General features: G+C 37.7%; 1 protein-coding gene across 1 annotated transcript in view; it reads right to left on the bottom strand.

Moving 5' to 3' along the window:
* The window catches only part of AGPS (alkylglycerone phosphate synthase), a 47,410-nt gene that overhangs the window by 21,544 nt on the left and 793 nt on the right, over window positions 1-25,073 (bottom strand). The window contains exons 2-9 of the mRNA XM_030277553.4: window positions 15,266-15,355; window positions 11,585-11,675; window positions 7,326-7,446; window positions 7,174-7,248; window positions 5,509-5,580; window positions 3,968-4,047; window positions 2,306-2,386; window positions 1,132-1,257 (exon numbers count right to left, since the gene is read on the bottom strand). Coding sequence (XP_030133413.3) covers window positions 1,132-1,257; window positions 2,306-2,386; window positions 3,968-4,047; window positions 5,509-5,580; window positions 7,174-7,248; window positions 7,326-7,446; window positions 11,585-11,675; window positions 15,266-15,355 — 736 coding nt within the window. The remainder of the gene's footprint in view (window positions 1-1,131; window positions 1,258-2,305; window positions 2,387-3,967; window positions 4,048-5,508; window positions 5,581-7,173; window positions 7,249-7,325; window positions 7,447-11,584; window positions 11,676-15,265; window positions 15,356-25,073) is intronic.

Raw genomic sequence — 25,073 nt, 5'->3', positions numbered from 1 at the left:
CAAAAGGTAAACACTTCCTTGAAACATGCTCACTGTGTTATTTTGAAACTCACGAACTCATGAATCAATTTTCAATCCTATTTCCTCCTAATGAAAATTTCAGAAGCTGTTTCAGCCTGAAGTTATGCTTCCATAATAGAGAAGCCTTCTGCTTCACAACTCCCAGTACAAGCAAAACTTCAGGCAGCAGGGGAATGATGACACTTTGTAAGTGCAAAGAGTTTTACTTCAGCCAGGTCTACTGAATAAAAACTGTGTAGTTCCTGCCAGCCTCAGTCACTGACAGTGAAGTGTCACATCTGTGCACAGAACAAATATGTCTAAACTCTGAGCTGATGAAAAAGCCTGAGGTAACATGGATACATTACCTAAAGCATGCTGCAGTAAAGGAGAAATCTGACACATGGAGGGGTTAAACAAATTATGAGAGAAAGCTAGAAGTTTGAGGCAAAAAGTCAGGCAATCTGAGCAGTGATGATTTATCTTCAATATATTCAATGTATTTGTTATACCAGAAAATGCAGACTTTAAAATCAAAAAGTATGCTTCAAAGTCAAAAAATTATCTGAGTTAATATAAAGTTGAACCATTTTAATGACTAAAACAAATTCAAGAGCAGAATACTGCCATTCCCAGTCCACTGCTTCTTTCCTCTGGGTTCCTACAGACCGTGTAGTGGCACTAGATCTCACCACTGTGCACCCACACAGCCTAGTCATTTACTGCTAGCCATGGGCATGTGGGAAGGTGGGGAGCTTGCTTGCTGTCAGACAGTTCAGCTAGACATTTTCAGGTACACACAAGTAGGAGAGAACATGGGACTTCTGGAAGTTTGACAGGATTATTACACTGGATTAACAGAGAGTCCAAAATGGTAGAAGATAGCATCAGAGTCAGGACAGGGTAACAATTCCTTAAGCTAGTCAGTGAGTGCTCAAATGAAAATTACTTTTATGTCAGTGATAAGGATTAGTAGTACTAATACCAAAAGCAAGGAAACAAGCATTTCAGTCAAGATTTGATACCAAAACTGTATTACACAAAGAACCACTATTTACTCTCCCACTGTGAGTCATTATAAAACTTAAATATCTGAACAGAAAAATCATAACAAGTATTAAAGCTACTTACTAGATCTTCAATGTTTCCATAGATGTTTTTTTTCATGCCTGATGCTCGTGTTGCTACCCAGCCTCCTAGTGAACTGAATTCCATGGAGTCTGGTTCATGGCCTGTACAGAAACCACTTTCAGCAAGCTAAAGAAAGAAAATAAAAAATATATCCTATAGGTTCTGCATTAACTTAGTACTCCAAATTCAAGATTCTATACTTGTTTGGGTTTTTTGTCTTTTTTTAAAATAAGTATCCTGATCACACACCCATTTATGAAACTTTTATCTTGGATAAGTAAATGGCATGCAAATTGATTCTGCTTCTACTGTGCATACCTGTGCTACATATCATCCTATAATACTCCTCCCCCATATTTTAAAACAGAACTCTGTTGTTCAAAACAAGGTGCAAATTCATATTCATCTGCAAAAAAAACGTATAATTTAAATAACTGCCAACTTTGCACAAATGCTGCCAATAAATAAGGAACTTAATCTCTTGTTCCTTCTATCCTAATGTGATATGCAGCAGGTCTGCAGAAAATCTGAGCAAATTGCCTGTACTTAATTCTCTCAATGAGAGATATGTTTTAATATACAGCCATCTGGTTGGGCTCCCTGTATGCAACACTGTCAACTACTTGTGATGCAAATCATGCATTCCTGTACATTAAGTAGTCACTTGTTTCTCATTTTTCTGCATTAACTTGGCCTTGCCATCTGCACAGCACCTGAGGTTGACAGGATGCCCTCAGAATTACAACACCAAAGCTGTCAAATAGCAAGAATTAAAGGCCAAGCAGTCTCACATTAAGTGATAACTGCATTAGCGCATTTGAGATAATCAATTGCACTGACCAACTGATAACAATCATGTTGAACAGCTGTATTTAAGTATGCCACGTAACAGGGATCATTAACTATGTTCTGTTCTAAAAGACTAAAAGTCACTTCCACATCCTGTCTACAGCAACTCATTTAGCTCATGGTTTTCTCTGTACCACAGGAACTTGTGGCTTTGTATGTTTGCTGGTCATATATTAAGAAGGGTGGGTCCATTGCATGTAATTCTTATCAGCTGCATGAAAACACACAAGAATTAAGCTAGAATTCAATGATTTGGACAAGATATGAACAATACCTAATAAAAATATTTAAAAAAAACCCTAGAAACTTAACCAGATAAAAATACCTGTTTTTCCAGATCTTGTCCAACAATGCCAGCTTCTACACAAGCCGTTAAGTTTTTTTCATCTATCCAGAGAATCCGATTCTGTTGGAAAGCCAGTCAAAACTAAGAATGAGTGTTTAAGATTTCTGTTTACTTCCTTCCCTAATGCTATAGGATCAACATGCTTAGTCATACAATTTACTATTAATACACTCCAGGTATTGCACCAGTGGAAGCTCTTCACTACCTCAAACTGCTACACAACAGGTTTCAATTTATGAAGTCACCACTACAAGAGACTAATACATTTATTTGTCAATTTATACCAGGGATATTTACAGAATAAAAAGCAAAAAAGCCAGAAAGAATGAAATCAAAACCCCTGCAGGAGTCTCCCTCTCACAAAGTATGGGCTAACTAATTATTCAAAGCGAACTACTTCAGCTGCTTCAGTTTCAAATAAACTGCTTAACTGATCTCAGATGCCTATATAGATCTAGCTTTATGCAATATGGAACCTATATATTAAATAAAGATAATCGTTAAGTGTCTATTAAAATAGTAAAGCTTCAGCAATCATCTTTACTGCTCTGAGACACATATGTTTTAACTTTGACAATGCTTCCTTTCACCTTAATTTTCTCTCTTCATTAGTGATTACTAGAACTGTCTGGCAGTCATTCAAGACACATGAAACTGGTTTATTTTCTGACTCAATGCTTATTTATGGATCTAGCTGACAAAAAAGCAAGATAGTAAAAATTAACCACATTTCCTTGCCACACCTAAACCTGCCAGAAGTCAAAGCTGTGGGCTATTAATCAAGGAGTTCAAATGAAGGCCTGAGTCACTAGTGTACTTGTTGGATTTCATTCTGCATAGGCACCTGAAGAGCTTCCTTCAACATACAAGTACCACCACTGCAGAAAAATATCATTTTGTTTAACTGAAGAATCACTGAGTGCAGAAAACGGAGCCGAACCCCAGGACTTACCTTCAAGGCTAAAGGAGTTAATAAGCTCAGCAAGTACCTGAAGGCAGTAGAGCCTTACATCAAAGATACAGAGCTGTTTCTGAAGTATCTCATTACCAAGTAGCCATAAATCCATCATTTTAAAAGTACAAAGCTCCTTCATAATGAAAAGATGAAAACTAGCAATAAATTTTGCAAAACTTCATTTCTAGATTGCCATAAAGCTAGGAACTTCACATTCTCAAGATGCTATCTACACAAAAACCCCAGTTATTTCTTGGAAGTTTATCCTTTAAGTTGATTTATAGATATTAGGTCACCTTATCAATCTTTGCTTTAAGTAATTCGAAGTCTAGTGCAAAAACTAGTGAAATTTGTAATAACAACTTCCTCCTAGCTTTTCATTTATCCTCAGACACAAATTCCAATATAGAAGAAATGGAGCTTTCTCTGAGTTTGATCGTTTAAAGCTGCTATAAGGCTTAACAGTGATTTTTTTGTTATTGAATATATACATGTCATATGAAGTATTACAGGCCTAATATCAGAAAAACAAACTGAACAAGTACCAGTTTAATAATCATGGTGCTGATTAATTTTTTCATCCCTACTTTGTTCTGGAATAGAAATAAATGTCATTCTGTAGTTTTCACCCAAGTAAGAAGGATGATTAAAAAAGAAAATTACAATAAAATTTTAAGAGATCATACCATTTGTGATGTATCCAGGGAGACAATAGTTCTTTTTTCATCTTCAGGACATTCAAGGGCACTAGAGACACTTGTCCCTCCTGCAAATATGGGAATGACATAGTGATCATAAAATTCTCAGGTAGCTTTTCTTCCAAGAAAATGTCTCTCTCCCTCCTTTCTGATATAGAACTGAATAAAGAAAGATCAGTGAAGTTAACTCTTTGAGTATAGTGATTAGCCTCTTAAGGCTGCCCCCCTCTCCCAGACCAGGTTTCACAAAATCAAGGCAGCTGTGGAACTGAACAATGCTTTAGCTGCGCTCAGTAACAAACATGACATTCTGTGACCATCTCAGCTGCTTCTGTTAAGCCCAGCACAGAGTTTTAAAACAAAGGATAAGAAATTACAAAGCCATTCAGGAGAGAGCTGTAGTTTCTGTATATTCTTTACCTCTCACTACACTTCAACCTACAAACTTTTAATAAGAAGTCTGCCTAGTACAGGAATTTAATACTTATCTGAAATAAAAAATAAACCAAGAGGCTTTAACCACCAAAAAAAAAAAAAAAAAAAAAAAGATAAAATCAAGCATCAGATGTAGAAGCGGTTTCTAATTCTAATATATCTTTATAGGGTGTAGCAGAACAGCCTCCAAGAAGACTTTTGTTTCCCAAGACTGCCACAGCCATAGGAAAAGAGAGGGCAGGATCCTCAAGATCCCCAGCAGGCTACGAGAAGGTGGCACTTTCTTTCAATACCAACCACTACTGCAATAACTTCACAAGTTGACTGTAGCTTACTAGAAATAAACTTGGAAAACAAACTGAAGACCTTTCTGTACAGTGAACAAGAAATAGTCAATATTGCTGCTTTCAGCTCTACCAGTTTACTGCTAACAGTTAAAAGTTGACTTTTAGCAGTTTTGCAGCCCTTCAGATGCATCCGGCAGGGGTAAGAGTGTTTAGTGAGGAACCAGCTCCACAAGTTTGGTATCATCTTCAAGTGAAATGCTCATTTTCTCAAGTACTTAATGCCCTTTTGCAAGGGCTGTACTACAGCATAAGCAAGTACCAAGTAAAACACACAGATTTATACCACAGAATTAAGAATTCTTGACAAAAACCTCATCACAGAATGAGCTCATGAAAGCCAAAATCCCATGTTTTCCAAGCTCTATGTCAAACTAAGTAACTCTACTTCAGCAGGCGTAGAGGAGAAGACATCCACAGTGAAAACTGGAAGTCCTTTATTAATTCTTTAGGCTGAGAAGGACACAGATTGTACAGGCCTTTAGCTCTACTCTGTATCTGGAACACTTCGTGAAAACCCCTCGCCAGAGGAGTTTCTATTGAACAAGATCTACAAGGAAATTAGAATAATTTTGTGGTAGCGTTTGACCACAATCCTCTCTGAAACTTTGAATTTCAAGAGTGCAAAAAAAACCCTTAATTTATACACGTTGTGGGAACAGAGCACAAGTAATGGAGAACACATATTTAAATTGAAGACATTTTAATGAATAAACTTAAAGAATTATAAGATTTCATAATTTCGCTTACCACCAAATGGTATTATGCAGAGATTGTGTTTACAGGCTAATTCCACAATTTTAACTACATCTTCATGGCAAACTAAAAAAAAAAAGAACAAACAGTTAAAAAACAGACTTTGTGCTTGATACTGTTATTTGTGCTTATTACTAAATACTGCAGTCTCATTAAGCAGCTGCCCCTTTTCCAACACCAGCAAGGAAGACATTTCAAAGTTAGGCACCAAGTAAGAACTGGGGCTCAGAAGTACCAGTTACAAAGTTTAGACCTCTACATTTGAAGAACTAACTACAGTCTCAGTATCTTGCACTACTCATGGATTGAGACCTGCAAATTCTCAGGGCAAGAAGGGCCACCAAACAGTTAACAATTCATCTAGGTTTATCTGAGAACAAATCACATGTAAAGCTTTTATTGAAAACAGGCTGCCCAATTTATTTTAAGTGAGAAATAAGTATCTTCTGAAAGATGAACAGCACATTTCTTTCTTCCTGACTGAAATTCAGTTTCAGAAAAGGAGTTGCTGATGAAATCTAGGTTTTCAGGATGCATTCTGTACCTGGTCAAAGAGGGAGGCGGAAATGCTTGTGCATAGCCAAGTAAAAGGATGAAAAAAGAGATCAAATGCCTACATGACTTTGTACAAACAGCAAAGAATGAGCAAGACTAAATAAATAGTTTCCAAACTCTGGCTAATTTGCTCTTGTCATACAGAGGTCTTTTAAATGAAGGTAGTCAATAATTTTGTTTCAGCTGTTTTAGGAGCTACACAAAACAGAAGTTGTGGCAAGTACTATTCACAGTCACCAGTGCTGTCAAGCACCTGGCCTCAAGTAATGAATTTCGTCTTAAAGTGTCTCTTTTCATGCTTCCCATATGTGATTTTTTCCCCTAAATAAAGGAGGAAAAATTGAGCAGGACTAAGTTCTTACAAGAAATTTTGTGGTTTTTAATGCAGCTATCAAAGTTACAAAAGGTAACAATAGAGTTGGAATCATACAACTGAACAGAAATTGACATTTACTTAGATCAAATGACCTTTTGGTTCACTACTGAAGTAGTACTCACATGGAGTAGGTCCTAGTGACCAGAGGCACATGACTCAAGTAAAAAAAAAACATTTATATCCTTTCACTGGGCAGAAACAAGCAGGCCTAGCCTGTACTCAGACTGTACTGCTCTTTCTTTCAGTTACTGATCTTTTGTAAAGTGTTCTGATAGGAGTTACAGGTGTTACACTTTTTTTTTTACTAAAGTACAGCATGTAAAAAACCAAAAGTTCTTCAATACAAACATTTCACTACCCTTCTAGCATCATGTACACCTTCAGAACCCAAAATTGTGACTGCCATTTTTGACAACCGCTCTTGCTGAACATATGCATTCACATTACACAGTGGTTACTTAAGTGGTAAATTAATCAGTCAACATAAACTTCAGCTATATCTAATAATAAACTGACTTCCCTACAAAATGATGGGATTTCACAGACACAACCTGCAGTCCAGATTCTAAACAATCATGATTACTATTAACGAGAAAATTCCTTCAGTTTCTGTAAAGATGAGTGAAGTCAGTGAACCAAGAGACAGTATTCCCCTGACCAGAAAGCACAAGACTTTAGTATACAATGGCCTCCCAGATCAGAAGGGAGAAGAAGACAATAAAACTTACCAGGCCATACAACTATATCAGGAATTCGCTTAAACATTCCTTCCCTGAGTACAAATATCTCGTGTAGGCAGTGACCTGGAACACAACAATAGGTTACCAAGGTCAAACAAAGTATCAAAAGCAGCACAGTCATACAAATGAAGTTCTCTTACCATGAGCTCTGAATACCCTATCTTCTGCATCCTGGGAATATGAGATTTTAGTGGCTCTAAGATCCTGAAGAAATTCTTCATTTACAATGGATGGAGGTACATCATTAACATTTAAGGATGCCTACAATTCAAGAAAATAAATTCATTAAAGACAGGTTCACTCTTAGAGTATTTCTATACAACAAAAATAAGACAAACAGGCTAACACTGACTGATACCCAAACACACCTATTTCAGATCAGAAAGACATCAGTTCTCCTTCATATCTTCAAACCATCAATCCAGTTTATCCTACTCTGCACACAAGTTTTATTTCAGTAGCACATTCTTACCTTTCTTTCTCCTGATAAATATGGAGAAATACATAAGCTTATGAATGCATACTGAACAAATTATTTCTTTTTAAGACTTCCCAAGGTACTAAATACATACTAAAGCCACTACACACTACAAATTCTTGTACTTAGAGTTCTGTTTTCACTAACTCACTTCCCCTCCTCCTGTCATGTACTGGGGGTTAAATCCAAATTGGACCAAAGCCTAATCAGAAGTCCAATGGTAGATAAAACTAAGACTGACTGATATAACATAACTGGCACGCACTAAGCAGACTTCACCTATAAGAAAGATTCCATAACATCCATGTTTGAGTCACTTACATACAGGTGTCTCCATCTAAAGTCCCAAAGAACACCTGGGAAAGGTGTTAAGATTTAGATTTTCCAACAGCCCATTCTTCCAGGTTCTTCCAACAGATGTCTTGTCTAATACTCTTACAGCTTCTCAAAGTGTAGACACAACCACTTAACTCTCTTTTCTGAACTCCACTTCCAATTACTGGGCACATAAATGTTCATGTGTCAACTTTTTAAACCCACTCAGAGAACAAGAATTCTTTACAAGATCCAGATTAAAAAAAATATTTTGAAGACATTAAGTGTAAGACTCTTATCTGCTTTGAAGATTCCAGAAAGACCATGCCTTTTTTTCTCCTTAAAAATGTAGCAAATATGGGTAATCTCTCTAAAGGAATATGCCTTCTATCACAAATGACCTCTAATTAAATAGTTCTTTGATTAGATAAAAGCTTGTCTGATGACTAAAATGTAACTTCTTGACTTCAAGTCTTATTTCAAAAGAAAATGTTGGTCAAGAGTCTTATTTCCTGTTAACAAAGTCCCTCAAGTCTGAGAGCAGAACTCAAAGTTTTTTTACCACCATATTTTTTATTTTAAATACACTTTTAAAAATCAGAGATTGAACAAAAATCAGTTAAAAGAGTTTCAAACTTCTTCCATGCAAGCCTTGCTGGAAAATGAACTGACATCAACCCAAAGACAAGAATGCACTTGCAATTTTGCTATAAAGCTATCAGGAAAGATGCCAGAAAGAACCTACCATCAAAAAGTATTGTGCAGTAATGTCCCACCTAGTCAAAGAAATTTAAGACATCTCTTTGACAAGCCCTACCTACACTTCTTGACAAATGCAGACATAGAATAACAAAATGAAATTCACTGTGCTTTCATCTTCTGAAGTTTGCAGTCACCAAAAAGTATATTCACACAACAAAGTTTTCTTTCCTAGAATAGAGCTTTGCCTATCTTTGCTCTCCATAACCTTCAGAGCAGCTGATATATTTGCCAATAAGATAAAATCTTGGTAGATAGTACCAGTTAACAAGCTAACAGTAAAGAAATTGGAGATTAATAGTCTCCCATCTGCCACAACAGCAGCAGTCTATTCTGAATGGGTTTAGCCTCAACACTGGAGAGCTGATGAAGGTAACAAACTTATCAGGAAAGTTGTATCATTGTGATGGAGTGTCCACCCTACAAAAATTATACAAGGTTATGGAGAAAATAAGGGTACTGACAGGAATAATTCAGAAATAAATAGCTGCATGAGATGTTCATTACTGATAGCTGGCATCATTCACAGGTTCAAGTGGATAGGCAAAAGTTTGGGTTGGGATTTTCATGTGAAACATATGACACAATGAAAATGCAGTTTTAACAGTGATTTGATTTCTGGAAGAGCATATGTGCCATCCTGACTTGCTTTAAGGACAATGCCGTACTTAGTGAAATAATGTGGCAGACAGCTAAAAAAAAAGCCTTTTCCCTCCAATACATTCATCTTGTCATCTACAAACACAGAAGCTGAAATTAAGTTTTGTTAAGTGAGAGGCACTCCGCTACTGAGACACCTTGATTTTAGGAGGCAGTCACAGGAAACATATTGTAAATTTGGTCTTGAACTGCTGCTTTTACTATTCTGCTATTAATGCACATTCACACAGTGCTGTTTGCTAGCCCAAAGAACTCTTGACAGGAACACAGGAAACATAAGAAACAAATAGGTACCAAATAAAGATCTTCAAATCATTTGTTTTAAGAAAAACCTTCAGTAGCTGTGTTTACACTTTAGACTTCAAACTTTTGTTTCTTCATGGATTTCCACAGACGGAATTATTTTATATCAAGTTGAACACTAAGTGCCTGAAGATCTTTGTTCTCGAGAGCATGAACTACTTAACAGCTATAACAATTCTTTGCAGATGGTTTTAAGCATCTTCATTTTTATAACTCTTCCACAAGTTTTTTAATCTTTTAGTTTAAATCTTCAATATTAGAAAGTTAATATTTATCTATAAAAATCTTATGCACAGTGACAAACAAAAAAACACCTTTATTTATTTTCATAGGACTGAAATATCTTAAAATTTGCACCCTGAAAAGCTAGTCAGGAAACCTATGTGAACTAGATCTAAATTGCTCTCTACATAAAGTCTGGTCTGAAAAAAATAAAGAGCATCAACAGATCTTGAAGATCACAGAAGCAGGTACATTTACTGTTGTTAATTAAAACACAAAAGTTACATGCAGCATTCTCACATGCCAGAGGCAGGAAGAGATGGTACAGAATGACAAATGAACCAAGACATCACTTCCCTCCTGCTGTTCCTAATCTGAGTTTCTTCATGCCTAGGTGATAGCAGAAGTTGAAAACCCAGCATAGCATGACAACCTGAAATACACCTTGGAGTTATGACAGCCATGAAAATGAGGGACCTACAGCAGTATTTGAGACTAGCTATGAGAAGTCCAGGTATATATTGGAGACTCCAAAGAGTCCTATCCCATATCAAGGTAGTCAGCCTGCTTCACGTTACAAGACCATTAAAACCACAAGGGCACAACACAACAGAAAAGTACTCAACACTGCTCGCAGATATCCTGGGGAGCTGGTCAGCAAGATGTACTGTGGAATTGGAGTATTATTAAAAAATCTGTACTTGTCCTTCAATTCTGCTTTGCTCTATCCTTTCTCTGCATGTAAAAAGGGAACAACAGCTCTCAAGACCTCTGTTGACAGCAAGTTAAAACAGCTGTCAGTTAAGACCAACCCTGGTCAACAAAAACACATCCAGATGAATTCTTCATAACATATTGGCAGATGGAGATCCTGTAATCCACAACACATGAAAGAATGTATGGATGAATAGAAGACTGAAGAAACATTTAAGTTTTCAGGCCCTATGAGTTTACTTGCTTCAAAGAAAATACAATCTTGAACTCACCCAAGAGATGGGTACAACCATCATTACCCAAAGCTGGGTTGCTACAGTCACAGTACAAGCACTGCTTCCAAACTGCTTTAGCAGCAATCTAGTCAGGAACCTAGTTAGGGAGCCAGGTCTCCTGACTAACTTACGTTACTCTTTCTAAAAAGTAGAGTATGTATGACTCCCAAAACATTCCCAATGTATTATTTTTCCGAAAACATTCAGTTAAATCTTGAGTATTCTGGTAGTCAGTTTTCAGCACCCAGACATGTAAATAAAAATTACTGTCAAGTAAGAACTTTGACATCTTTCAATACACCAAAAACACATCACAGTTTAACTTCCCCATATTTTCTATCTCTGTTATCATGAATAACATTGATGTTGTATAAACAATTCCTTCTGGGCTAACACTTTCTACAGTCTTGAAATGTCAGGTAGGACAAAAAACTCCCTGTGCTGGAAACTTTCATTTCAATAAATGTACTACCAGTTATCCTGAAACCACAAGTCATGCTAAGACATAAGGTTTCACATAGTAGTTCTACACCACTTTTTTCCCAAAAACGTTGAAATATTAATACACTATGTTTAAATCAATTATATGTGACAGCTGAATCATCTTTAACAGTGTGGTCTTGATTATCACCAAGACTAATGTTCAAAGGAACTGGTTCAGCTATTTACTTACTCTAGAGGTAGTTTTGTGCTCCAGACTTGCTCCAAAGGTTTTTTCTATCCATTCCTTAAAAGTTGGTAATACCATACCACCTAATCTGTACCTGAAAAGTCAATATTACATAGGGTCATTTTAAATTAAAAGAATGTATGTCAGATATACTTCTTTCAATTCTATGTATGCACAAACAGAAGTTTCAAACCAAACTCTTTACCTACAAGCCTGCAAGGCTTCTGCACATTCACTTTTCATGCAACTGTGTATTTAATTGTATCCAGGTGTTCTTTACTTCACACAGAATCAAATAATTTGTCAGAATGGTATCACTTTGCTTTGGGCACAAGGTTTTTCAGTTATCCCACTCCACACTCTTGAGAAAGGTCTCTCCCCTGCAGTAGTGCAGAAAGCAGCACCCATGCTGGTTACAGATAGAGGACACACTGCAATGGAAACAGCAGTCTCTGACACGAAAACCCATTGCATACACCTTACACTTTCAAGAAAACAGAAACAGTATTAGAGGTTCCCCTTTTATCATCAAAATGCATCAGAATCCATCAAGCACTGAAAAATTATTTCCAGCACAGACTGGCAAAAGCTTAGCCATGTGACAAATGCAGACTTACAGACAAGGGACAGAGGAGCTGGTTTTGACCATGTGCACCACATGTGAAAACACAGAAGGCTGGGGACACACTGAAAACAGCTAGAATCTACTGCTACTAATTGTATGCATATGCACATCTTCAGCACGTTTATGTGTGCAAAAGTATTCCCAGAAAAGAGGAGAAATAAGATCTTCCTTTGATATTAAGAGCTTTCAGCAGCTGAGAATTCCTACCATAGTCTTCACCTGGGTCATTGCATTAGACCTAACTGGGTCTCCCCTCTAAGATCATTCAGTCACTAAATCTAGTTATGACCCTGTCCTTCACAGCTGGCGCAACCAATCCTACAAATAGGTGACCTGTTACACAAAAAGATAAATTCTTTTTGTTTCCTCATCTCAGCTACCGTCCCCAGCTCTTCTACTGACAACCCCCCTACTCTAATCCTAGAACTAAAAAGCTACAACCTTAACTCAAGCTAGACTCTTCAGCATGGAAGAGAGCATTCAGGCATTCCTCCTATGACAGCTGTTATTGCTTCATCAAGCCCATACAAAAATTAAGTGAATTCTTTGAAGAGGAAAGTACAATAAGCAATGAAAGTTTAGTGCATTTGCATCAAGAGTTTGCAATGAAGGCTGAGACCCACATCAGCTCTGTGTGTTTTCTTCTCCTGACCTACTTCTTAGTATTGCCAAACTATCATAGCTGGATTGCAAGGGTAACCTTAATCACTTACTCAAAGGACAACTAAAGCTAGCAGAAACCCCAAAACTTTTAAGTCAAGACACAGACAGAAGTCACAGCATAGAAGAAGTTAGGTGATGCATGACTGATCAGGAAGCAAGCTCTGTATGCACACATTGATGGTGCAAGAAGCCCCCCAAAAAACACCTGCCACAGATACACTCAAAAAACAGCTTCAGTTGCTCAGACTAGCAAGCACCATCTATCCCTGTGGAGATGGCAGCGTCTATAATAAAAAAGATATTTGACACATGGTCTGTAGGGAAAGTCAACACAACTTTCATGAAAGGGAATCCTGTTTCACTAATCCTTGGAGTTTTACCAGGGCGCAAAAACAGAAAGTGAATAGAAGGGATACAGTGAAATCCCACACTCCTTTATATTTCCACAGGTGTTCATCCCAAAAGTTATTCAAGAAAATACACTGCTACAGTACTGAAGAAAAGGTTCTTCTACAGGCTGAAGGATAAGGTAAGTTTAAGTTAAGAAGCAAAGGGCAGGGTTTATTGATCACACTGATAGGACTCAGGACCTTAAAAAAACAACTATGCAGACAAAAAACCATGGAAGTTAAGGTAATTGCAACAGATGAAAGAAAAACATTATTGCATATTTTGCATAATCCCATTGGTAGTCACTATCAAGGCATCTTCACTGACCACGTACAACAGCAGCTCACAATGCTATGCATCATCTGGGCAGGGGTAGGAAAGAAGACTGTTCATCTCTTTCTGCTGCTCTGTAGAACACTGCTGTATCCACACCTTGAGTGCTGCACCCAGTTTTTGTCCCTGTCTCCAGAAAGCTCCAGTGGAGCTGGAGAGGATGCAGAGAACAACTGTAAAGACCAAAGGGTCTTACAAGCAGAGACTGAAGGGCCCAAAACACCACAAGCATGGAGAGAAAATGCAAGAGAGGATACAACTCAGTCTTATAAATCAATAACACATTAGATAGGCTGAAGAATTATCATCCAACCTAGTCCTGCAAAACAGCAAGGGATACTTGTTTCAAAACACAGGCACTTTATACAACCAGAACCTCGAACTTGCTGCCACTGGATGTTGCATAGGCAGTCAGTATGAGCAGATTTGAAGTTATTTGACAAACTTGGGGACAACAGACTTGTTAGTGGGCACTGAAAGGATGAGGCATCTACACCATCCATGCAGATGCTTATTCTTCTGTTTTCACTTCAAACACTCTCCTTTGGCCACTGTGGCAAACTGTTCCATAGAAACTATACCGGTGTGGCCCAACAAAGTATTTCTAATGTTATGTCTCAGAGACGGTGTGGATGTGGGGAAAAAAACCACCATTCTAGAACAGCCACTGGTACATATCAGTCACACAGCAGCCAAGCAGCCTTGATGCTTCCTCCTCAAAAACCCTGGAGTCCTGACCCTAATCTTTTTTCTTGTTTAGTGTGCTTTAATTTTCTGTGCAGCATGTCCCTAATATTATACCGTGAACTGGCTTATACAAGGCTTTGTATTTTAATTTGGGTCTGAAAATCAAAAAATTAACAACTGAAGTGCTCAAGATGCCAATTAGGTTTTTGCAACTTTGACTCAACCAATTCATGCAAGTTTACGGACTCAAAGACCAGGAAGGAATTTTTAGGAAAGATAGAATTTTATTTCTCTTCTTCATTCTTTTGTTTTTAACACTTATGGGAAGAGACTGCAAAGTTACTTTCCACTCAGGAAGAAAAAAAAATCAGTAAGATGGAGACAGGTTTAAATTCCACTGGAACAAAATTGAGAGATCCCAAATAGACTTCATTTTAATGTAGTTTCTCAAAAATTGTATTTCTCAGAAAAACAAGCTTGCTCAATAAAGGGTTAGATGGTAATAAATCACAAATGATGCCACTACACAACATACAACTGAAGAGCAGTTTTTATTTTTAAGTTCAGAGGATGAAGTAGCTCCATGCACAGTGGTTAAGAAACCCAAAACAAAGTGGAAATTTAATACAGCAACTAACTGATTCTCAGGAGATTCTCAAAACTGCAGTCGTGCTGCATGTTATCTAAATCTTTAGAACACAGTGCAGATTCTCAGTGTGATTTCATTAACCCATAGATTATATCAAGTTACAGAGAAGACTCATTAATTTGTCTTTATAACATTTTTAAATAAACATTTCAATGAGCCACACAGTCTATTTTAATGTGTCAGACTCCCATAAACCTGTTAAATGTTGAATAACCTATTCTGTGGAATGAAGAAACTTCTTTGCCTTCTTTGAATCAACTGTACTGTGCAGCTTTTAAAACTCTTTTCAAACAAACCGCTAAATAAGACACTTCATTTACATAAATTTTCAACTTACCTTTTTCCTGTGAATTCTGCTTGACCCTTCTTATTGAAGATGAATTTGGAGTCATTATATCCCCATCCATTCCATTTCAAAAGTTCTTGCCTTAAAGGGAGAAAAATATGTGAGTGACAATATTAGCATACTGCAGATCCAAAATGCTTTTCTGTTACATGGTTTTGGAAAAAAGTCTTACCAGACAGCAATTCAAGAAACCAAGTACATATCAAAAGTGAGTAGCTTAGAGCCAAAAGAAATGCTGAAACCACAACCATTACTCCTTCAGATTGCATCCTATGACTTGAAAGACCAGATGCTCTATAAAAACAACCACCAGCTTAAGTCATTGCACACTGTATTGAATCATAGAATCATTAAGGTTGGGAAAGACCTCTAAGATCATTATGTCCAACCTTTCACCAACCACCATGCCAACTAAACCACAGCACTAAGTGCCTCATCCAGTCATTTCCTGAATCCTTTCAGGGATGGTGACTCCATCACCTCCCTGGGCAGCCTGTTTCAATGTCTGACAGTTTCTTTCAGCAAAGAAATTCTCCCTGATGTCCAACCTGAACCTCTCCAGGTGCAGCTTGAGGCCATTTCCTCCCATCCTGTGTCTCCTGATACCTAGGAGAAGAGACCAACTCCCACCTGGCTACAACCTCCCAAGGTTGACAAGGTCACCCCTGAGCCTCCTTTTCTCCAGGCCAAACACCCCCAGCTCCCTCAGCCACTCCTTATCAGATCTGTGCTCCACTGCCCTTCTCTGGATACACTCCAGCCCCTCAATGTCTTTGTTGTTGTGAGGGGCCCAGGATTTGAGGTGGGGCCTCACCAGTGCTCAGAACAGGGGGATGATCACAGCCCTGGCTCTGCTGGCCACACCATTGCTGATCCAGGCCAGGATGCCTTTGGCCTTCCTGGGCACACCCTGGCTCGCTCCAGCAGGCTGTTGACCCCCCTTTTCCACTGGGCCACTTTCCAGCCACTCTGCCCCGAGCCTGTAGCAGTACATGGGGTTGTTGGGACTGAAGGGATTTGTCTGTTTTTCTTCTATATAGAGAGAAAGGAGCAAATCACTGGTGGTATTTTCCAGTTGGCCAGGATATTGTGTGAAAGATGCTTGGTTTTCACTCCATACATAAACATCAGCATACAAATAGGTAAGATCTAAATATTTTCAGAATAAAAAAGACATTTAGTATTTAAATTTATTTTCTTGAAGAGAATAATGACTTCAGTTGCTTGTCATCACTACTGCAATCCCACAGCATTCTTAAGATTCAGTTGATGAGGAACTTTGAGACATATTTGGACTGAAAGTTAAACAACAAAACCTCAGGAAGTACAAGAATAACATATCAACTACAACCAGAATGTGATAGCATAAAACTATAAATACATAAAAACCAAACTAACAACTGCCAAAATACAAGCAGAAAACTGGAAAATCTTAAGCACAACCATATTAGACCATCTCTTAACTATGATAAAGTCATCAGAACTATATCAGTGTAACTGTATTTAAGACTTAAGAAATACACTAATAGTAATTACACATTAATCAAGCTTTGCTTTAAAAGTTTGCCATTTATTTACATAACAAATGAAATTACTAACATGGAAACTGAATTTTAATTAAAATAAACATATCTCAAATAAGTCTGTCAGAAGATCATTTACATCCCTGCTCTACATACAGTAAATGTAGCTCCTACTCTGATTGCCTAAGAGTAAGATGATCAGGAGGGACCATTTCAAAAAGACCTTGTGATTCACTTTCAGCTCCAGCATTACATGCAAGATAACCATGTGTTGATTGATTACCAAAGGTTTTCATTATAAAGGTATTATTAAGACGGGCTGCTGACATACTATCAGTGCAATTCAACAGACTTGGCTCAAACAAAATTTATTTTCTTCAAAATGCCTGTATGCAAGATTTTAATTAATCAAATGGAAAAAAAAAACATGGTCATGTATTTCATTACAATTGTTTGATTCAGAGATTCAACCAGCCCTTGACAAATCTGGCACTTAAAGCAAAGTTTATCAGTTATCGAGTACCGAAATGACTCTATGTTTTGTGAAATAGCCAGTCTATATTGTTCTTCCATACTGAAGAATCAATTCTAAAATTTCAGCCAAAATTAAACTAAGCAGAGCTGTCCAAATACAGAAGCCTCTTCTTCTGCCTGCTCTCTCTGATCTTTACACATGTAGGGCTCACACAAAAAAGGACAAGGATCCATTCATGTTCCATAGCATAGGAATGCCTTGTGCTATTGTGCTGCTGTGACAGATTATCAAAGTGTTCTTAAAGCATGTTATGCAGATTTGCCCATTTTTACCCTTATTTCTATGTATGGATATTTATAAATGCTGCATATATTCATATGAAATTCCACAAAGAATCCATACACAATGGAGCTGCTCCCACCTGAGAAGAAGGTGACATAGAATTGGCCAGCTCAAGAGATTCTTTTTAAACTAAATGTTCCATTCAAATCTCAATCACTACAGTCCTCCTCAAGGGAAGATTTCTCCCTCTGCTGACTAAATGCAGCATTTCTATATACCAGACCTGTGTAGTTAGTTGAATCCTGTAAAGTCAGACTTCATATTACTAAGCAAAATTGAGGAAGGTTCAAACTTCTCCCCAAATTTAGAGAGGGAAGTCCTCTTACAAGGCAGTGCCAAAATAAATATGCCAACAATGATGCATGAACCAGGCTAGAGAAACTACCTGCAAATCTGGAGACAATCAGAGCAAGACACAAAAGGCCAGGCCCTAAAGAAACTGGTGACATGAGATAAACTGATAATGGCCAGGTTTGAAACTATCATTAATCCTGGTATCAGTACAGACAGATACTTCCCACAAAATCATGGGGAGGTATTATTAATTAAGGACACAAAGACAGACTCAGATATGAGGTTTTTCTGCTCCACTAACCACATTCCCATCTGCTTGCCTGTTCTAAAGGCCTAATTTCCTAGGTTGCTGTTAAACCTGGCACTTTGATCAGGCTCTAAAATACAGAACAGAGTTTAAGAGTTTTAACTCCTACAAGTTTGTTTTCTGCTTGAACTATTTCTGAGTAAAATTAAGTACACATTATTGTGTCAGACAACATAACTCCCATCATGGGTGTGATGATAATGATTAAATTAAAAACTAAAACAACAGTTTGCAATTTTATAAAAGAATAGTTGACCCAAATATCTTGGCTACCTTGCAACACAAAGGCACGGGATTTCACACCACCACACACAATGGGCAGTACTATATCTTGTGGCAAGAACAAGAAACTTAAGCACACAATTTTAATATTCAAAACTATACTGAGCAAGTCTGAGGTTTCTATTTGGAGACAGGAAGGGTTGTTTTTAGAATGAGAATGCTACACACATGTGTTGTATGCATATGCACACCCTCCTGGTTTTCTTCTCAGACTCTGTTCCAAGAATTATATATATAGCAAAGACTCTCACCAACATCTGACATTATTCTCACTTTAAACTAAATGTTACTGTAGTATTGTACCCAAACTGTCTTATTTGGGCAAGACAACACCTTTCCTATTCAGTACATTAACTTCAACAAAATATCAAGCTCATTAACTATCTCATTTTTGAGACAGTTAATGTGCGAAATGTGAAATGCTTTAGTAAGAAATAGTAGCAACGGACCAGTACTTTCTTGCCTTCTAACTTAAATGATTGAAATTCACTATTGAAATATACAAAGTAGTACAAATCAACCTTGCTTAAGATTTTTAACATGTATGTTTGTATATATACACATGAAATTATATTGCCTGAAAGAAAACAAGTCACCATGGAAGCAGTGACAATAGATTAACACAGTGTGACTAGTTTAAGTAAATTTAAATATTCCACTTTCATTACAATGCCCAACACTAAAATCCTAGTTTGACTCACTGAATAAGGATTTTTACAGTCGGGAGGCAGGAGGGTGGCCCCTGGCCCACCAGCTGAACTATGCTCCTGAAGAATCCCGTCACTCAGCTGGGCAGGCAGAGGCCTTGGGACTACACTATTCCAACAAACTGTACCTGCCAGCACTCTTCAGATCTTAGGTTTTAGTGATTGGCACAGTGACTGGATGAAAAAGTTCTCATCTCTCCCACAGGAAGCTGAAAGATAAGCACAGAGTCTCCCACAGACAGCCAAGGTTTCTTTGGAGAAGCAAGATGAATGTGCAGTTCAATCCAACTGGAGAAATGTGACCCAGGTGGAGCAAAGCCCAGATGCTCCCATCAGTTTCCTCACAATAACCACTGACATTGTCAATTCAATCACCAGTGAACACTCAGCATTAAAATCACATACACATAAAATATTCACAGGCACTTCTGTTGCACAATGGAAGAGCCAGATTTCTGGAAATCAGTTGTAAGTGGCAATTTTAAAGACTACCACATGGGCTTAAGCACCACTTTTTGCCTAATGTAACAGTCTTGCAAACTGTAGAGTTCTTGCCTAACTCAGTGTGTGGGTGCAGTAATACTGAGGCAGTATTATAGTGGTAAGGTGTTACAAGAAGACATTACCCAAGGAACAATTCCTGAGAGCCTACCCCAGTTGGATTTTGGATCACCAATCCAGCCCCCCAGCTGGAAATTCAGAACCCTTTCCACGGGTGGCACCAGAAGATCATCTCTCTCCCCTGGAGCGGTGTCTCTGTTCAGATTATACAGTCACTTCTCAACCAAGCAACACTACAGAGTGCTTCTGAAGACAGCAGTCAATTAGCATCAGGTGCCTGAAATAAACAAAGAACATGCAGCCCAAGGAATTGTTTCAAGAACTGCTTTGTGAAAGCATATCTGGAAAGGAATGCCATGCTGCAGGCAAAGAGTATCTGCTGTGTTTGTTATTCTTATGATTTTTCCCTCTTGGAAGACCTTCCCTGCAGCAAACCCAATATAATTGTTCTCAAGTCTGAAGTTACGTAACAGCTGTTTTACAACCTTAGACACAGTCTAAGTTTGTGTATTTACTGCCACCTTTCAAACTGATTCCATGAAATATATCTATAAAAATCAGTCAAAGATATTTATTGTAATCCTAAATGATGAGATACTGAATATTTTTAACTTTAGAGTATGGGTTCTGTAGTCCACACTTTCAGCTAAGCCCCTGCAGCTGCACATACACTGATTCAGTTGCTATTCTGCTTGAATACCTAATACAACACCACAAACCTGGGTTCATAATTGCAGTTTAAACCTACAGTAAGCAGCAAATGCAGACAACCAGATTTTATGCATAAGACATCAAGGCTTTAGGTACCCAAAAGCAGAGTGCTTTTCTTTAAACTATTCTGATAAAACAAGTGTTCACTTTCCTTACACAAGTTCCTAGCCTTGACTATTTCATTACTCTTGATTTCACCATACTGTAATAAACAAAGCCCCAAGGAATAAGGAAATTAGTGTGTCTCTTTGTGTTCTTCCATAATAAATAAAGTCAATTAGGGTCAATTAAAGATCAAGGAAAGTCAAGATATTATAATTGCTCTTCTCAGTAAACACTTGGCCAAATGATGATTCTTATGCAACAGAATACTTTACTAGAAGCTCTCTCTATTCCACCTACTACTTCAGCTGACACCAGTTTCACTTTTATCTTTGAAGAGACTGCTCTACTACAAAATGCACACACATGGCTACTTCAAGGTAGTAAATGAAACAGCACAAAGAGATCAGTCCTTTGAGAAGTATTTCCTGAAAGCTTGCAAAACCAGGAATTCTGCTTTGCTGTCTTAAAAGAAATAACTTAATGAAGGAATCAACTATCTGCCATTTTTCTGCCCAAGTAAGTTCAGTTCCTGGACACATTTTTACCCATCCCATAGAGAATCTTTTAGCATGCTTTGTAGCACATACATCATGGCTCAAGATTTCTGGCCTACACCATCAACCCCAATGGTGTTGCACAAAACAGCCCAGTTTTGGATATAACAACACTACAGAGGTATTAGGCTTGTCAATCACATTCAACCTGCAACTGATTTTTAATACTCCATGTAATTTATTTTCTACAGAGGTACAGTAAGTGTACAGAGGTACACTTCAGGAAAGCCTAGTTGACTGCAGTCTGCTACACTACTGATCTCCTTACTTTGCTTAACCTCAAAGTAGCTTCCAGTCCAAGTAATTATTTTAGTCTATTACATTATCAGATTATTCTAATTCTATTCAGTTTAAATAAACAGCTATATACACATTCATTTTCTTGTACATAATGGTTCAGACCTCAGGAGATATCAAATAGCTGATCTACAAAAGTCTTTCAGTTTTTGCTGTAAACTGCTACTTGCTTTCATATAATAACCTATATTGAGCTTCACACATTAAACACACTTTCATCTAAGTTCTTTTTCTAATAAAAATTAGGTAATGAATATATCCAGTTTGGCTAACTTGGTATCAAATAATCTAACAATAAATATTGTATTACTTAAATTCTTATAGTTGCATGTCAGGAAGATGAAATGTATGAAATCTATTTGGAGCTATAGACAGGAATTGCTGTAACATATGAAGTCACTTTTACCATCAGATTATGACAAATTTTTTAATGTTATTGTTTCCATGAGTGAATCTTCTTTATCTGTTCCTCAAGTATTAACTTTGACTAATAATTAATTGCTTTGGTGCAAGCACAGAACCTCCTGTGAACTGCCACACCTTCCTCAATGCAACACGTTCTTCTGATTTCTTAAGAGTGGTAAAGTAGCACCAGCCCTTTCCTTCTTCATCCTTTTTCATCATCTTAAACTCAGAAGTCAGCTACACCAGGATACAGCTTAGCAACACATGTTGCTTAACCACTGTTCTCTACAGGATGAAGTCCTTATTATAAAGATTCCTCTGAGTATTGGGGGTAAGGTACAAAGTCCCTCTGAAGACACTTATATTCAAGTGGTACCAATTCTTTAGGAGTTAACTGATGTTGCTGCATAGTAACATCATAATCGTTAGCAGCAAGAATTTCAAGTGTCTGTATGAAGAAGGTAACACATTGCCCTGAACAACCTGCCTGTGAACTTGACACACAGCAGACAGCTCACTACACGCTCATCCCTTAGTTTTCCCCGTGTAACAGGATGCCCACAATAATTAAAAGATATTCACAACCCTCTTTTTGTCCCTAGGAAAGCAGCTTCTCCACAGAGATAAGATAATCAGGATATGCTGTCCAGCTTTCTGTTGCTCCAGAACAGAATAAATTTTAAGCCTACAAGCTACTGAGTCAACATTTAGTTAAACTAAATCAAGTATCCCTTTTAACAAAGACCAAATCATAGAAAGTTTGATTTGAGTAAGTTATACAAGTTTTCTTGAGATCAGCATCAGTGCATGATCCATCTCTGAGGCACTCTTACTTTTGAGCACACCCAGCAGTTACTCTAGTACAACTCTGTTCTATGAAGTTGTAGCACCTGACTGCTTCTAAAGCATTTCAAGTTGAACACTTCACGTATACACAGTTATTCTGAAGACTAAGTAAATTTTTAATTCAAGTCTCACCAGCAAAGTGAGCTTACCAGTCAACAAAAGTCAACAGCATAACATAAAAGGACAGTAATTTCAAGGAAGGAAAGTAATTTCAAGGAAGAGTTATTTTCCAGCTCAATTGTTTTACCAACTTTTTCAGCATGCCTATCTATAATCTTCAGGCTTCAACACACATTGTGTAACTATGATTCCAGCTTTCACTGCAACACTCAATTAAAATATTACATTCAAGCCAGGAATGCCACTTAGAAATAACATCTCTCTACTCTCACAGTGCCTAAGATTTCCCTCAAGAGGATAACTCAGACAAATAGATAGTTGCTTGTCTTTTGTGGAATTTTCCCATCTCAGTAACTAAAACTTGAAAAAGTAGAAACACATCAATATGCATTGCTCAGTCTTCCAAGGCATTTTTATTTGGAAACAAGAAGACTTAGATGAGACCCACAGACTCAGTCAATACCATGTGCTCTCCATCCTCCCCTTGCTGGTGAGAAATATGCTTCTAGAGGCCACAGTCTACTGACTGTTAGAAAAGCAGCCAGAAAAAAAAAAAATCTGTGATCACAGACCTAAAGTACTACAAAGGGTTTTTTTCCAACAAATGTAATATGAGGAGAGTGGACCTGAATCTACTAGTGTCTATAGCTTTGCTACTATTTCAAACACTACAGGAAAGATGCAACAGGTGTAAAGAACAAAAGCTTTGCTTAAGGTACTTTTGGCTACAGCTTTGCTAGGAAAAATTAAACAGTTCAAAAGAGGCAGAAGACCTGACTCGGCATTCAATAGACAAGAAGACATCATCCAGCTTTGGATTGTCCTAATATTACCAAAAAAAGGCATGCACTGTCTATAGGTCAGTTGTTTTTACTAGATTTTTCCAGCAACCTTCTTAGCATCACAAATAAAAATCAGCTCCAGATTAGCTGGGAGTCACTAGAACAAGACTCAGGCATTCATAATTTCCTGCTCCAAACCAGTGTAGGCAACATAAATCTCTCCTCTATCACTCCAAAACCTGGGTATTATCCTCAAACATGAGCTCAACCAAGATCCACATATCCTAGCTATAGTGAAGTATCAGAATTTCCACATGCAGCATCTTAGGTGTGTTTCAACCATACTTCAGATGCTCAGACAGAAACTTAAGACAAAGATCCCTTTACGTTTTTTCTTGTTTCTACACGTACAAAAAGGTTGCGCTCTAAGTACAGCAAGAAAGTTATACCTCTAGTGAAGAACAAGCTAAGCTTTCCCTTACACCCCCACAGCAAATTTTCATTCTGAGTCCAGATCAAGTAATTTAGAGTAAAAATACTAACCCATTATGATCCTATAACAAATCCTAATAGGGGAGAGCAATATCAATAACTTGTAAAAGTACTAATGTTAAGTTCCCCAAGCCTGTGTTTCCACAGAGAACGAAGCTATCTTTCAGGTCACAGACATCTTCACAAAAGTCTGTTTCTCCTGCTCTTCACATACGCAAAAAATGGCCACAGAAATTGTACAGCAATCCATTTAAAATAAATCCCTGAAAAATAGCTAAGCAGGTATTTTTCCATAAACAGTGATTTCTTCCTAAATTCAAACCAAACAAAAACTTAATATGGAAGGCAACAACTTCAGAACAACCCATCTGTCCCAGTGAGCAGCACAAGCGTCAAATTCTCCTCAATGAGAACTAAAAGCTTTCAAAGCTCTTCACATCTGACCATATGTGCATGACATCCCAGTCCTCCCAAGGCAGGCAAGTTCAGCCTGTGACTGTAGGCCACAAACTGCCTATTAGGAGAATCCAGGCTGCTCCTTGCTCTCTTTTTGAAAAGGTTGAGAGCAAAGCATGGGCTGAATGGATTCCCCTCAAACGAGGAACAGCTCTTCTATTCACTGCTTGCCCAGTTTGCCTCTGGACTACCCCCATGCACTAACAAATGAGTTCCTGTACACAGTTCAAGAGAGAACAGGAGGTTGTCTACATCCTAAACCTTAAAATGCTCTTACAAGATAGCAAGTCAACACACATGTAAAAAATCCACATCTGAGAAAGGGGGAGAAGCAAAGAAAGTCACAAAACTAATACAAGTCCACTCCAGCAGAAAGGAGACCTCATAATAACAAGTTACATGGAACTACATAATGGTATTATAATCATAGCATTAAAAAAAAAAAAAAAATCTAGCAGAAAAACAAATCCAAGAGCCAGTGAAATAACTTTGAACTAGAGAATTTTACTGTCTTCCCTTGGTGTCTGGTTCTTGCTGTCT

This window comes from Taeniopygia guttata, chromosome 7 (genome assembly GCF_048771995.1).
Source record: "Taeniopygia guttata chromosome 7, bTaeGut7.mat, whole genome shotgun sequence".
Taxonomy (NCBI): Eukaryota; Metazoa; Chordata; class Aves; order Passeriformes; family Estrildidae; genus Taeniopygia; species Taeniopygia guttata.
Note: the sequence above shows the minus strand (reverse complement) of the source record. Positions and strands in the feature narration are given on the sequence as shown.